The 17,568-nt window shown below is 37.1% G+C and overlaps 1 protein-coding gene across 7 annotated transcripts in view; it reads right to left on the reverse strand.

Annotated features, from left to right (window-relative positions):
- The window catches only part of CFAP91 (cilia and flagella associated protein 91), a 154,653-nt gene that overhangs the window by 85,223 nt on the left and 51,862 nt on the right, over window positions 1-17,568 (reverse strand). For all 7 annotated transcript variants that reach the window (XM_033403302.2, XM_004278531.4, XM_033403299.2 and 4 more), the window contains 3 exons: window positions 17,300-17,457; window positions 15,132-15,314; window positions 14,085-14,227 (listed from right to left, as the gene is read on the reverse strand). In XM_033403302.2, the coding sequence (XP_033259193.1) occupies window positions 14,085-14,227; window positions 15,132-15,314; window positions 17,300-17,457 (484 nt within the window). The remainder of the gene's footprint in view (window positions 1-14,084; window positions 14,228-15,131; window positions 15,315-17,299; window positions 17,458-17,568) is intronic.

Here is a 17,568-nt window from a genome sequence, read left to right on the forward strand (position 1 = left end):
TAAAGACAAAGAAAAATTATTGAAAGCAGCAAGGGAAAAATGACAAATAACATACAAGGGAACTCCCATAAGGTTAACAGCTGCTTTCTCAGCAGAAACTCTACAAGCCAGAAGGGAGTGGCATGATATACTTAAAGTGATGAAAGGGAAGAACTGATCTCCATCAGGAAGATGACGGAAGAGTAAGATGCGGAGATCACCTTCCTCCCCACAGATACATCAGAAATACATCTACACGTGGAACAACTCCTACAGAACACCTACTGAACGCTGGCAGAAGACCTCAGACCTCCCAAAAGGCAAGAAACTCCCCACGTACCTGGGTAGGGCAAAAGAAAAAAGAGACAAAAGAATAGGGACGGGACCTGGACCAGTGGGAGGGAGCTGTGGAGGAAAGGTTTCCACACACTAGGAAGCCCCTTCGGGGGCGAGACTGCGGGTGGCGGAGGGCGGAAGCTTCAGAGCCGCGGAGGAGAGCACAGCAACAGGGGTGTGGAGGGCAAAGCGGAGAGATTCCTGCACAGAGGATCGGTGCCGACTGGGACTCACTAGCTTGAGAGGCTTGTCTGCTCACCCACAGGGGCGGGCGGGGCTGGGAGCTGAGGCTCCGTCTTCAGTGCAGGGAGAGGACTGGCTGCGTGAAAACAGCCTGAAGGGGTTAGTGCACCACGGCTAGCCGGGAGGGAGTCCAGGGAAAAGTCTGGACCTGCTGAAGAGGCAAGGAACTTTTTCTTCCCTCTTTGTTTCCTGGTGCTTGAGGAGAGGGGATTAAGAGCGCTGCTTAAAGGAGCTCCAGAGACAGGCGCGAGCCGCGGCTAACACTGCGGACCTGAGATGGGCATGAGACGCTAAGGCTGCTGCTGCCACCACCAAGAAGCCTGTGTGCGAGCACAGGTCATTATCCACACCTCCCTTCCGGGGAGCCTGTGCAGCCCGCCACTGCCAGGGTCCCGGGATCCAGGGACAACTTCACCAGGAGAATGCACAGTGTGCCTCAGGCTGGTGCAACGTCACGCCAGCCTCTGCCGCCGCAGGCTCGCCCGGCATCAGGCCCCTCCCTCCCCACAGCCTTAGTGAGCCAGAGCCCCCGAATCAGCGGCTCCTTTAACCCCGACCAGTCTGAGCGAAGAACAGACGCCCTCCGGCGACCTACATGCAGAGGCAGGGCCAAATCCAAAGCTGAGCCCCTGGGAGCTGTGTGAACAAAGAAGAGAAAGGGAAATCTCTCCCAGCAGCCTCAGGAGAAGCGGATTAAATCTCCACAATCAACTTGATGTACCCAGCATCTGTGGAATACCTGAATGGACAACGAATCATCCCAAATTGAGGAGGTGGACTTTGAGAGCAAGATTTATGATTTTTTCCCCTTTCCTATTTTTGTGAGTGTGTATGTGTATGCTTCTGTGTGAGACTGTCTGTATAGATTTGCTTTCACCATTTGTCCTAGGGTTCTATCTGTCCTTTTTTTAAAAATTTTTTGTTAATAGCTATTTTTTATTTTAATTATTTTATTTTATCTTACTTTATTTTCTTTTCCTTCATCCTCTTTCTTTCTTTCCTTCTACTTTTTCTCCCTTTCATTCTGAGCTATGTGGATGAAAGGCGCTTGGTGTTACAGCCAGGAGTCAGTGCTGTGCCTCTGAGGTGGGAGAGCCAACTTCAGGACACTGGTCCACAAGAGACCTCCCAGCTCCACGTAATATCAAATGGCAAAAATCTCCCAGAGATCTCCATCTCACCACCAATACCCAGCTTCACTCAACGACCAGCAAGCTACAGTCCTGGACACCCGATGCCAAACAAATAGCAAGACAGGAACACAGCCCCACACATTAGCAGAGAGGCTGCCTAAAATCATAATAAGTCCACAGACACCCCAAAACACACCACCAGATGTGGACCTGCCCACCAGAAAGACAAGATCCAGCCTCATCCACCAGAACACACACACCAGTTCCCTCCACCAGGAAGCCTCCACAGCCCACTGAACCAACCTTACCCACTGGGGGCACACACCAACAACAACAGGAACAACGAACCTGCAGCTTGCAGAAAGGAGACCCCAAGCACAATAAGTTAAGCAAAATGGGAAGACAGAGAAATACACAGCAGAAGGAGCAACGTAAAAACCCACCAGACAAAACAAATGAGGAAATAGGCAGTCTACCTGAAAAAGAATTCAGAGTAATGATAGTAAAGATGATCCAAAATCTTGGAAATAGAATAGAGAAAATGCAAGAAACATTTAACAAGGACCTAGACAAACTAAACATGAAACAAGCAATCATGAACAACACAATAAATGAAATTAAAAATACTCTAGAAGGGATCAATAGCAGAATAACTGAGGGAGAAGAATGGATAAGTGACCTGGAAGATAAAATAGTGGAAATCACTACTGAAGAGCAGAATAAAGAAAAAGGAACGAAAAGAACTGAGGACAGTCTCAGAGACCTCTGGGACAACATTAAACCCACCAACATTCAAATTATAGGGGTCCCAGAAGAAGAAGAGAAAAAGAAAGGAACTGAGAAAATACTTGAAGAGATTATAGTTGAAAACTTCCCTAATATGGGAAAGGAAATAGTTAATCAAGTCCAGGAAGCACAGAGAGTTCCATACAGGATAAATCCAAGGAGAAACATGCAAAGGCACATGTTAATCAAACTGTCAAAAATTAAATACAAAGAAAACATATTAAAAGTAGCAAGGGAAAAACAACAAATAACAAACAAGGGAATCCCCATAAGGTTAAGAGGTGATCTTTCAGCAGAAACTCTGCAAACCAGAAGGGAGTGGCAGGACATATTTAAAGTGATAAAGGAGAAAAACCGACAACCAAGATTACTCTACCCAGCAAGGATCTCACTCAGTTTTGATGGAGAAATTAAAACCTTTACAGAGAAGTAAAAGCTGAGAGTTCAGAACCACCAAACGATCTTTACAACAAATGCTAAAGGATCTTCTCTAGTCAAGAAACACAAGAGAAGGAAAAGACCCACAATAACAAACCCAAAACAAATAAGAATATGGGAATAGGAACATACACATCGATAATTACCTTAAATGTAAATGGATTAAATGCTCCCACCAAAAGACACAGACTGGCTGAATAGATACAAAAACAAGACCCATATATATGCTGTCTACAAGAGACCCACTTCAGACCTAGAGAAACATACAGACTGATAGTGAGGGGATGAAAAAAGATATTCCATGCAAATGGAAATCAAAAGAAAGCTGGAGTAGCCACTCTCATATCAGACAAAATAGACTTTAAAATAAAGACTATTAGAAGAGACAAAGAAGGACACTACATAATGATCAAGGGATCAATCCAAGAAGAAGATATAACCATTGTAAATATTTATGAACCCAAAATAGGAGCACCTCAATACATAAGGCAAATACTAACAGCCATAAAAGGGGAAATCGACAGTAACACATTCATAGTAGAGGACTTTAACACTCCACTTTCACAAAAGGACAAATCATCCAAAATGAAAATAAATAAGGAAACACAAGCTTTAAATGACACATTAAACAAGACGGACTTAATTGATATTTATAGGACATTCCATCCAAAAACAACAGAATACACATTTTTCTCAAGTGCTCATGGAGCATTCTACAGCATAGATCATATCTTGGGTCACAAATCAAGCCTTGATAAATTTAAGAAAATTGAAATTGTATCAAATATCTTTTCTGACCACAACGCTAGTAGACTAGATATCAATTACAGGAAAAGATCTGTAAAAAATACAAACACATGGAGGCTAAACAATACCCTACTTAATAACCAAGACATCACTGAAGAAATCAAAGAGGAAATCAAAAAATACCTGGAAACAAATGACAATGGAGACACAACGTCCCAAAACCTATGGGTTGCAGCAAAAGCAGTTCTAAGAGGGAAGTTTATAGCATTACAATCCTACCTTAAGAAACAGGAAAAATCCCAAATAAACAACCTAATCTTGCACCTAAAGCAATTAGAGAAAGAAGAACAAAAACACCCCAAAGTTAGCAGAAGGAAAGAAATCATAAAGATCAGATCAGAAATAAATGAAAAAGAAATGAAGGAAATGATAGCAAAGATCAATAAAACTAAACGTTGGTTCTTTGAGAAGATAAACGAAATTGATAAACCATTAGCCAGACTCATCAAGAAAAAAGGGGAGAAGACTCAAATCAATAGAATTAGAAATGAAAAAAGAGAAGTAACAACTGACACTGCAGAAATACAAAAGATCATGAGAGATTACTACAAGCAATTCTATGCCAATGAAACGGACAACCTGGAAGAAATGGACAAATTCTTAGGAAAGCACAACCTGCCAAGACTGAATCAGGAAGAAACAGAAAATATGAACAGACCAATCACAAGCACTGAAATTGAAACTCTGATTAAAAACCTTCCAACAAACAAAAGCCCAGGACCAGATGGCTTCACAGGCAAATTCTATCAAACATTTAGAGAAGAGCTAACACCTACCCTTCTCAAACGCTTCCAAAATATAGCACAGGAACCAAACACATTCTACGACGCCACCATCACCCTGATACCAAAACCAGACAAGGATGTCACAAAAGAAGAAAACTACATGCCAATATCACTGATGAATACAGATGCAAAAATCCTCAACAAAATACTAGCAAACAGAATCCAACAGCACATTAAAAGGATCATACACCATGATCAAGTGGGGTTTATTCCAGGAATGCAAGGATTTGTATTCCAGGAATACAAATCAATCAATGTGATACGCCATATTAACAAATTGAAGGAGAAAAACCATATGGTCATCTCAATAGATGCAGAGAAAGCTTCTGACAAAATTCAACACACATTTATGATAAAAACCCTGCAGAAAGTAGGCATAGAGGGAACTTTCCTCAATATAATAAAGGCCATATATGACAAACCCACAGCCAACATCGTCCTCAATGGTGAAAAACTGAAAGCATTTCCACTAAGATCAGGAACAAGACAAGGTTGCCCACTCTCACCACTCTTATTCAACATAGTTTTGGAACTGTTAGTCAAAGCAATCAGAGAAGAGAAGGAAATAAAAGGAATCCAAATTGGAAAAGAAAAAGTAAAGCTGTCAGTGTTTGCAGATTACATGATACTATACATAGAGAATCCTAAAAATGCTGCCAGAAAACTACTCGAGCTAATCAATGAATTTGGTAAAGTTGCAGGATACAAAATTAATGCACAGAAATCTCTGGCATTCCTATACACTAATGATGAAAAATCTGAAAATGAAATCAAGAAAACACTCCCATTTACCATTTCAACAACAAGAATAAAATATCTAGGGATAAACCTACCTAAGTAGACAAAAGACCTGTATGCAGAAAATTATAAGACACTGATGAAAGAAATTAAAGATGATACAAATAGATGGAGAGATATACCATGTTCTTGGATTGGAAGAATCAACATTGTGAAAATGACTCTACTACCCAAAGCAATCTACAGATTCAATGCAATCCCTATCAAACTACCACTGGCGTTTTTCACAGAAATAGAACCTAAAATTTCACAATTTGTATGGAAACAGAAAAGACCCCGAATAGCCAAAGTAACCTTGAGAACGAGAAACGGAGCTGGAGGGATCAGGCTCCCTGACTTCAGACTATACTACAAAGCTACGGTAATCCAGACAGTATGGTACTGGCACAAAAACAGAAATATAGATCAATGGAACAGGATAGCAAGCCCAGAGAAAACCCACGCACTTATGGTCACCTTATCTTTGATAAAGGAGGCAGGAATGTACAGTGGAGAAAGGACAGCCGCTTCAATAAGTGGTGCTGGGAAAACTGGGCGGCTACATGTAGAAGTATGAGATTAGAACATTCCCTAACACCATATACAAAAATAAGCTCAAAATGGATTAAAGACCTAAATGTAAGGCCAGAAACTGTCAAACTCTTAGAGGAAAACATAGGCAGAACACTCTATGACATAAATCACAGGAAGATCCTTTCTGACCCACCTCCCAGAGAAATGGGGGAGGGGGAAGGGTAAGCTGTGACAAAGTGAGCGAGTGGCATGGACATATATGCACTACCAAACGTAAAATAGATAGCTAGTGGGAAGCAGCCGCATAGCAGAGGGAGATCAGCTCCGTGCTTTGTGACGACCTAGAGGGGTGTGAGAAGGAGGGTGGGAGGGAGGGAGAGGCAAGAGGGAAGAGATATGGGAACATATGTATATGTATAACTGATTAACTTTGTTATAAAGCAGAAACTAACACACCATTATAAAGCAACTGTACTCCAATAAAGATGAAAAAGAAAAAAAGAAAGAAAGGGAAGAACCTACAACCAAGATTACTCTACCCAGCAAGGATCTCATTCAGATTCGTTGGAGAAATCAAAAGCTTTACAGACAAGCAAAAGCTTAAGAGAATTCAGCACCACCAAACCAGCTCTAGAACAAATGCTAAAGGAACTTCTCTAAGTGGGAAACACAAGAGGAGAAAAGGACCTACAAAAACAAACCCAAAACGATTAAGAAAATGATCACAGGAACATACATATCAATAATTACCTTAAACATGAATGGATTAAATGCTCCAACCAAAAGACACAGGCTTGCTGAATGGATACAAAAACAAGACCCTTATATATGTTGTCTACAAGAGACCCACTTCAGATCTAGGGACACATACAGACTGAAAGTGAGGGGATGGAAAAAGATATTCCATGCAAATGGAAATCAAAAGAAAGCTGGAGTAGCAATACTCGTATAAGATAAAATAGACTTTAAAATAAAGAATGTTACAAGAGATAAGGAGTGACACTATGTAATGATCAAGGGATCAATCCAAGAAGATGATATAACAATTATAAATATATATGCACCCAACATCAGAGCACCTCAATACATAAGGCAACTGTTAACAGCTATAAAAGAGGAAATCAACAGTAACACAATAATAGTGGGGGACTTTAACACCTCACTTACACCAATGGACAGATCATCTAAAGTGAAAATAAGGAAACAGAAGCTTTAAATGACACAACAGACCAGATCGATTTAATTGATATTTATAGGACATTCCATCCAAAAAGAGCAGATTACTGTTTCTTCTCAAGTGTGCATGGAACATTCTCCAGGATAGATCACATCTTGGGTCACAGATCAAGCCTCAGTAAATTTCAGAAAATTGAAATCATATCAAGCATCTTTTCTGACGACAACGCTATGAGATTAGAAATGAATTACGGAAAAAAATGCAAAAAACACAAACACATGCAGGCTAAACAATACACTACTAAATAGTCAAGAGATCACTGAAGAAATCAAAGAGGAAATGAAAAATTACCTGGAGACAAATGACAATGAAAACATGATGATCCAAATCCTATGGGATGAAGCAAAAGCAGTTCTAAGAAGGAAGTTTATAGCTATACATGCCTAACTCAAGAAACAAGAAAAATCTCAAACAAACAATCTAACCTTACAGCTAAAGGAACTAGAGAAAGAAGAACAAACAAAACCCAAAGTTAGCAGAAGGAAAGAAATCATAAAGATCAGAGCAGAAATGAATGAAATAGAAATAAAGAAAACAATAGCAAAGGTCAATAAAACTAAAAGCTGGTTCTTTGAGAAGATAAACAAAACTGATAAACCGTTGGCCAGACTCATGAAGAAAAAGAGGGAGAGGACTCAAATCAATAAAAATAGAAATGAAAAAGGAAAAGTTAAAACAGAGACTGCAGAAATACAAAGCATTCTAAGAGACTACTACAAGCAACTCTATGCCAATAAACTGGACAACCTGGAAGAAATGGAGAAATTCTTAGAAAGGTATAACCTTCCAAGACTGAACCAGGAAGAAATAGAAAATATGAACAGACCAATCACAAGTAATGAAATTGAAACTGTGATTAAAAGTCTTCCAACAAACAAAAGTCCAGGACCAGATGACTTCACAGGTGAATTCTATCAAACATTTAGAGAAGAGCTAACACCCATCCTTCTCAAACTCTTCCAAAAAATTGCAGAGGAAGGAACACTCCCAAACTCATTCTATGAGGCCACCATTAGCCTGATACCAAAAGCAGACAAAGATACTACAAAAGAAGAAAATTACAGACCAATATCACTGATGAATATAGATGCAAAACTCAATAAAATACTAGCAAACAGAATCCAGCAACACATTAAAAGGACCATACACCATGATCAAGTGGGATTTATCCCAGGGATGCAAGGATTCTTCAATATACGCACATCAATCAATGTGATAAACCATGTTAATGAATTGAAGAAGAAAAACCATATGATCATCTCAATAGATGCAGAAAAAGCTTTTGACAAAATTCAACACCTATTTATGATAAAAATTCTCCGGAAAATAGGCATAGAGGGAACGTACCTCAACATAATAAAGGCCATATATGACAAACCCACCCCCAACATTGTTCTCAATGGTGAAAAGCTGAAACCATTTCCACTAGGATCAGGAACAAAACAAGGTTGTCCGTTCTCACCACTATTATTCAACATAGTTTTGGAAGTTTCAGCCACAGCAATCAGAGAAGAAAAAGAAATAAAAGGAATCCAAGTTGGAAAAGAAGAAGTAAAACTGTCACTGTTTGCAGATGACATGATACTGTACATAGAGAATCCTAAAGATGCCACCAGAAAACTACTCGAGCTAATCAATGAATTTGGTAAAGTTGCAGGATACAAAATTAACACACAGAAATCTCCTGCATTCCTATATACTAATGATGAAAAATCTGAAAGAGAAATTAAGGAAACACTGCCATTGACCACTGCGACAAAAAGAACAAAATACCTAGGAATAAACCTACCTAGGGAGACAAAAGACCTGTATGCAGAAAAGTATAAGACACTGATGAAAGAAATTAAAGATGATACCAACAGATGGAGAGATATATCATGTTTTTGGACTGGAAGAATCAATGTTGTCAAAATGACTATACTACCCCCAATAATCTATAGATTCAATGCAATCCTTACCAAATTACCTATGGCATTTTTTACAGAACTAGAACAAAAAATCTTAAAATTTGTATGTAGACACAAAAGACCCCAAATAGCCAAAGCAGTCTTGAGGGAAAAAAGCAGAGCTGGACGAATCAGACTCCCTGACTTCAGACTATACTACAAAGCTACAGTAATCAAGACAGTATGGTACTGGCACAAAAACAGAAATATAGATCAATGGACCAAGATAGAAAGCCCAGAGATAAACCCACACACCTATGGTCAACTAATCTATGACAAAGGAGGCAAGAATATACAATGGAGAAAAGACAGTGTCTTCAATAAGTGGTGCTGGGAAAACTGGACGGCTACATGTAAAAGAATGAAATTAGAACACTCCCTAACACCATACTCAAAAATAAACTCAAAATGGATTAGAGACCTAAATGTAAGACTGGACACTATAAAACTCTTAGAGGAAAACATAGGAAGAACACACTTTGACATAAATCACAGCAAAATCTTTTTTGATCCACCTCCTAGAGTAATGGAAATAAAAACAAAAATAAAGAAATGGGACCTAATGAAACTTCAAAACTTTTGCACAGCAAAGGTAACCATAAACAAGATGAAAAGAAAACCCTCAGAATGGGAGAAAATACTTGCAAACGAATCAACGGACAAAGGATTAATCTCCAAAATATATAAACAGCTCATGCAGCTCAATATTAAAGAAACAAACAACCCAATACAAAAATGGGCAGAAGACCTAAATAGACATTTCTCCAAAGACATACAGATGGCCAAGAACATTAAAAGCTGCTCAACATCACTAACTATTAGAGAAATGCAAATCAAAACTACAATGAAGTATCACCTCACACCAGTTAGAATGGGCATCATCAGAAAATCTACAAACAACAAAAGCTGGAGAGGGTGTGGAGAAAAGGGATCCCTCTTGCACTGTTTGTGGGAATGTAAATTGATACAGCCACTATGGAGAACAGTATGGACGTTCCTTAAAAAACTAAAAATAGAATTACCATATGACCCAGCCATCCCACTACTGTGCATACACCCAGAGAAAACCATAATTCAAAAAGACACATGCACCCCAATGTTCATTGCAGCACTGTTTACAATAGCCAGGTCATGGAGGCAACCTAAATACCCATCAACAGATGAATGGATAAAGAAGATGTGGTACACATATACAATGGAATATTACTCAGCCATAAAAAGGCATGAAATTGGGTCATTTGTAGAGACGTGGATGAATCTAGAGACTGTCATAATGAAGTAAGTCAGAAAGAGAAAAACAAATATCGCATATTAACACATATATGTGGAACCTAGAAAAATGGTACAGATGAACTGGTTTGCAGGACAGAAATTGAGACACAGATGTAGAGAACAAAATATGGATACCAAGAGGGGAAAGTGGCCGGGGGGTTGGGGTGGTGGTGGGATGAATTGGGAGATTGGGTCTGACATGTACACTGATGTGTATAAAATTGATGACTAATAAGAACCTGCTGTATAAAAAAATATATAAAATTAAAAATTTTTAAAAACCAATACAAACATTAAAAATAATGTTTATGATAAACAATAAAAAGAAACTCAATTAAAAAATAAGCAGAGTATCTGAATAGACATTTCTCCAAAAAAGATATACAAATAACATGAAAAGGTGACAAAATTCATTAATTATTAGACAAATACAAATCAAATCCACAGTGATATATCCCCTCACACACTCTAGGATGGCTACAGTAAGAAAGATGGAAAATAACAAGAGATGGAAAAGATGTGCAAAAATTGGAACACGCATACATTGCTGGTGGGAATGTAAAATAGTGCAGCCACTTTTAACAGTCTGGCAGTTCCTCAAAAAGTATAATATAGAGTTACCATGTGACGCAGAAATTACTCCTAGGTATAGACCCAAGAAAACTAAAAAACATGTACATGAATGTGCATATCAGCATTATTTATACAAAAATAGACAAAAAGTAGAAACAACTCAAATTTCCATCAACTGATACGTAGATTAACAAAATGTGGTATATCCACACAATGGAATATTATGCAAGCATAAAAAGTAAGTAAATACTGAGACATGCTCCAACATGGATGAACTTTGAAGACATTATGCTACATGAAGGAAGCCAAACACAAAAGGCCATATGTTGTATCGTTGTATTTATATGAAATGTACAGAATAGGCAAATCCATAAAAAGAAAGGAAATTAGTGGTTGCCAGGTGGTACGGGGAAGAGGGTAATTGGTTGTGACTGCTAATGGGTATGGGGTTTCTTTTGAGGATGATGAGAATGTTCTGGAATTAGACAGTGTTGATGGTAGAACAATCTTATAAGTATGCTACACATAACTGAATTGTATACAAGGGTTAACTTTATGGTATGTGAATTATATGTCAAAGAAAGTAAATGATTCATACAGACTTTCTGAGACAAATAAAAACTGAAGGAGTTCATTTCCAGCAGACCTGCCCTGTAATAAATGGTAAAACAAGTTCTTCAGGCAGGAGCAAAATGACATACGTCAGAAACTTGGATCTATATAAGAAAGGAAGAGTGGAAAAGATGGAATAAATAAAGGTAAAATGAAATATTTTTTCTTATTTTTAATTGATCTAAAGTATAACTGTTAAATCATAGTGATAGTAAAAATGTATTGATAGTAAATGATATGATAGTAAAAATGTATTGGGTGATTATAGCATATGGATCAATGAAATGAATGAGCAATGTCACAGGGACAGTAGGGAGGAATTGGGAATAATCTACTATAAGGTATCTGCATGACACGTGTAGTTATAGTATTATTTGAAGGTGGATTTAGATTATTTTATATGTAAAATCACATATACTATACTAGTTCACAAAGCAAGCCTCACTAAATTTCAAAGAATAGGTATCATACAGGCTAAGATCTCTGACGATAGAGCAATTGAGACATTCATTAGAAAATTAGTTACAATTCCTGCATATTTGGAAATTTTAAACACATTGTTAAATACTCACAGGTCCAAAAATCACAATGGATGTTTTAAAAAATTAGATATTAATGATAATGACAAACTATATGTCAAAACTAATGGGATGTACCAAAATCAGTGTTTTGAAGGAAATGGTTAGCTTTAAATATTATATAAAACTGATGAGTGCCTGAAAATTAATGAGCTACATGTCTATTTTAAGGTAGGAAAAGAACCACAAAACTAACCCAAAGAAAGGAGAAAGAAAGATAAAATAAATATGAGTGGGAATTAATGTAATTGAAAAAAATTTACATAGAGAAAATCAACAAAATCAAAAGTTCAAATGTTTGAAAAAAATACCAAGAAAATAAACAAGCCTCCAGTAAAATTGATTAAGGAAAAAGAGTTAAAGCACAAATAAATAATATTATGAATGAAAAGAGTGGGCATGATTATAGAGAAACACTAAAAAGATTTTAAAGTATTGATAATACTATCAACAACCATATGCAAAAAAATCTGAAAAGTTAGGTGAAACGGAATTTGTAAAGAAAATATAATTTACCAAAATGCTGCAGAAAGTTCTGTAAGTTGTAAGGAAATTGAAGGAGTGCTTACAATTTTTCCCATGAAGAAAACATCCGTCTCAGATAATTTTATATGAATATTCTACCAAACTGAAGAAAAAGATCATCTCAAACTTATTTAAACTCTTTTCAAAGTAGGAAAGAAGGAATACCCCCCAATTCATTTCAGAAGACCTGTGTAACTCTGACACCGATGCCACATATAGTCAAACTGAGAAAGAAAAATAAGGCCATTTCACTCATGAATACAGAATAAAAATTCTGAACAAAATATCAGTAAATCAAATCCAATAACGTATAAAAATAATACATCCTGACCAAGTTATGTTCCTAATAAGTATGTGAGGACAGATTAATATCTGTAAAAAACTATAAATATTCCCCATTACAATAATTTTTTAAAGAAAAAATATATAATTATCTCAATAGATACAGACAAAACATTTGATAAAAATCAACATAAACACATGATTAAAAAGCTTCAGTGAATTAGGAATAAAAGGGAACTTCCATACTCTAATAAAGAATATCTACCAAAAATCTTACAGAAAGTGAGAAAATGATAAACATAGAATTCAGAATCGGTAAATGGAGATGGGGATAATGTGGGAAAGAACCACACAGATATAAGTAAATGATTATCAAGGTCCTAATTTTTATCTTGAGTGTGGGCTCCCATGGATCTTTTATGCTATTACTAACTGAACAAACAAACATACATGGACCAGTGATGAGGGTATGTCTTAAATCAGTGAGTCTCAAAGTGTGGTTCCTGCAGCATCAGCATCCCCTAGAAACTTGCAAAAAAATGCAAGTAATCCAGCCCCACCCCTACTGAATCAGAAACTTTGGGGGTGAGGCCCAGCAACATGTGTTTTAACAAGCCCTCCAGGTGATTCTGATGCAGGCTAAAGATAGAGCACCACTGTCATATACTAAGGATTCAAATGTATCCAAGTGTGAACACCTATAGTCCAATTAACAAAAGAGAAAGCGAAGCTGACGGATGAAGCTATACAGCTGGCTCATGGGAGATGACCGTCAAACTTTCTCATTTAGTTGAGTTTAAACTAGATGAGTGGGATGCTGAACATGACTCCCTTTCTTCATGATGCCCTGGTAACAAATCTAAAAGGGAGAAAATGAGGCCTATTACACTATTAAAATCAACAGTAATCCTGAACCTTAGAAACTTGTTACACCTCAGTGTTGTGTCACATTTTATTGTGTAGCTCCAAAGTCAGAACAACTTTTAGAAAGTAGCGTGACTTCTGCAAATGGGGAGAATAACCTCTAAGAGGTTTCCCTACAGTTTGAAATGAGGGGGAAAAGCACTGATCGGCACAGCACAGGTAACTGGTAGAAAAGTCTAGAGAGGAGAAAGAATGTAGGCTTGTGTGTTGAGAACTACTGGACATTGCTGCCCAAGACAAAGTACAATTTTTGGAGTGTAGTATATCTCTGTAAAAGTCACACTAGAAGCATCTTGTCTTCCAGATAAGAATTATACCTTATGAAACTCTGCCAACTCATGGTCCATCCTTGCAGCCCTCTTTAGAAAACCATCTTTGGTGGTAGTGACTTTTGGTTTTGGAGATCTGATTCGGGGTTGTGTCACAAAATTTGGGAGACATGACTCAAGTTCGACTAATCCTGTAGGAAAGAAGTACATGTTTAGTATCCGGTACTTAAATACATCATTTGAAAGCATGCTGTTAATTTTAGTAGCTGTTTGCCAAGTGGTTTCATTTAGAATTATTGATAAGGTGTACCTCATATAATTGAATTGTCCCTGAAATATAAAGGAAATTTCTATATAATTAACTTATATTCTTGATGACTTAGATTATAAAATAAGAAATGCATTCTAAAATGAAAACATTGCCCTACAAAAATGTAACATTCCACAATAATAGACAGAAAATTATTGATCATATGAAACATGGCACCACCATTCTAAAGTGGATGTACACCAGGTTATCATATTCAGCTCTGGAGATGGTCAGCCAGAGGTGCAAGTTCAATTGTGTGAGCATCAGCTCATGATCTTGGCCATGTGATACTCCAACCTCTCAACTGAAATTTAAATAATTTTAAAAAGCCTCTCTTGGACTTTATAACAGGTATAACCCTCTCCACTAATTTATCCCCTACTTATCCATCCCCTTGCCCGCTAGTTTTCTGGCATTTCTTCATAAAGAGCCGATTTTATTATATATTTCTTGTTTGCTTCACAAACCTGGTATAAAATTTTTTCTATTTCATTTTTGCAAAACTTTGATTTTACTGACATTAAACATGTTTAAATGTTTAGTAGTTTACTGACTTTACTCCTCAACAAATTGTTGCATAGTGTATCCATTTATTTATTTGGGTCTTAGAAGTTTTTATTGGTTTCTATGAACTCATATTATTAATAATACTAAACATGTAATTGCTATTTCTTGCAAATATTTTAATTTTTGATTAGCTTTTAATCTAAACTGCTATATTTTATATATTTATATTTCTAAGATAATCCTCTTATACTAGACTTGTAATTATGTGAATTGCTTACCTTCATAGGTGTTGAGATAGTGGTTTTTTACTACAAAGTCCTCTGAGTTGTTGTCTGTGAAACGACCAAGGCGAGATAGAGGTCCATAGACCTGTGATGCATAATCAGAATAATCCTTGATGATATTTCTTCTCTCCAACTTCCCTTCTATATTCTTTCCCTTTCCCAAAAGTTTTCTGATTGCTAAAATAAAACATACCTCCATGACTATCTCCAAAATATTGTTCTGAATGGTCCAAATGCAGACTAGTAAACCATAGTTTTATTCACAGGAAGGCTACTGAACTGAATGAATTTCATTATGATCACTCACTGCAGCCAGAACACTTAAAACATATATCTGACATCTGTGTGATCCAGATTGTCATGAGACAGGTGGCCGTGACAGAAGGTGAATCAGCTAGTGTTCTCAATTGGTACTCATCAAAAATCTTTTATAACTGCATTCTAAGCTCTGGGCCAGAAAGAGGTATTCAATGAAAGTTTGTCAAATGAATGAAAGAAACTCAAAGTAACTGAAAACTACATGTTTTCAGTAGAGACTGAGGGAATTATTCTCTCCTAAGAGAATAATTAAAAGGGAAGGAAGACTACAGGTTCTTCAAAAATTTCTGTCCATCTTGGCTAACACCAGAATAAATCAGAATATATCCAAGCTTATAGATTTCAGAATTGTTTGGCAGTCTCAGCTGTACACTGTAGGAGTTTACTCATCTAAGGAGTCAGGCTTACTACTTCCACCTGTTCCTTTTCTTTCAATCCCATCACAGACCCATCCCCTTTTGAAGGCTCTACATCATGCACTCTCAATGGGTGTAAAACAATATGAGATTTTGAAGTCACAATTGAAAGAGGTGGTTGCACTTGCCACTGCTGCCTTTTGGATGTTATTTATATTTGATCCTCAGTGCTTCTGTGTGTGACTTGGGATTTCATAATTACATAAAAATAGTTTACATTTTAATAGTTATTTATAAAAATTAGTCAACCCATCATTGGTTATATCTAGTACTGAAAAGAAAAAACTGTTGACCATATCTAAATGCATACCTAGCACCTAGTTAAGTAAAAAGTCATTTTCTCACACACACACAAAAATTCAGGGGCATATAACAGTGAGAACAGATAACAGGGACCTGACTTATCTGGGGGTGGGGGTCCTTGAAGGTCTCCCCTGAGGAAGTGACATTTGAGGTGTGCCTTAGCCTGGGTTCCCCCACAGGCAGAACCTGAGACAAAGGCATGCGTACAGGTAGTTTATTTGGGAAGGTGATCCCAGAGGGCAAGAGAGAGGGACAGGAGGAGTAAAAAAAAAAGAAAGTCAACCCATCACTAGTTATGTCAACTACTGAAAAGAAAAAATGTTGACAGTATCTAAATGCATAGGTGCAGCTAGTTAAGTTAAAGGTTATTTTCTCACATCAAGAAAAAGTTTAAAAGTTCACTAAAAATAATTTTTAAGGGATTAACTTAATTTTTTGTAATTGTTTTGCTAGGAAAAATATTTTGAATAATTTTTAATGTGATTACATTGCTATTATGTGTATAAACTGCTAATTTGCATATATAAGCGATGCATTACAATTTTTATAAGTAAATTAATTATATTAAAAGTCACTCAGCAAATATAGCAAATAAAGCTAAATGCTAATAAGTTAAATTTTCTTAATTTAAATTTTTTATTTAGTTATTCTTAATCCTGCACTGACTCCTCTTTTTATGTATAAAGTACAGATATATTTATAGTACATAAACAGATATACAGTATACCTGTGGTATTAAAATTTCATGGCAGGGGGATGAATTGGAAAAAAGATGTCTGAATGTCTTTTTTAGTGGAAACAATGAAAAAAAGTTGAGAAACAGGGCTCTCTATCCAGGGCCTCAGCCCATGAATATGGGGAACCCAACACCTACACACACAAACACACACACGCCCCATAATGTCAATAACTTGACTACCTGTTAGAACATAATTACTTGATTTTCTTAGTAAGGAATTTTCCTCCACCCTTCTACTTTTGAGAAATAACTCATCTCCTGTTCCTTATCTATTAACTAACAATAGGACCAAAAAAGAATTATATCACAGTTAAATCAGGTTTGGTCAAAGACCCAAAGCAGAGCCAACTTTTCCATTCTTTTCATGGTTCATACTGCACCATCACCTGATACGTGTGTGTGGTGAATCTGTGCCAACTTTGCCTCCTTCACCTCCTGCAGTTTAGACCACTGGGCATTCAAGCACGCCATGTTTACTTCATTTTGATTCTCATCACGCTTCTTCAGCAGCTCTTTTAGAACTTCCAGGCGAATCTCCTGCAGTCTTCAAGTAAATCACAAAACATAAAGAAGTCTACAATCTCTCAGATAGGGTGCTCTACTACAGAGAAAGGGAACACTTGCCATAAACAGAAGCTTCTCTTTGGGCTGGTAT

Source organism: Orcinus orca, chromosome 5 (genome assembly GCF_937001465.1).
Source record: "Orcinus orca chromosome 5, mOrcOrc1.1, whole genome shotgun sequence".
NCBI classification, from domain to species: Eukaryota; Metazoa; Chordata; class Mammalia; order Artiodactyla; family Delphinidae; genus Orcinus; species Orcinus orca.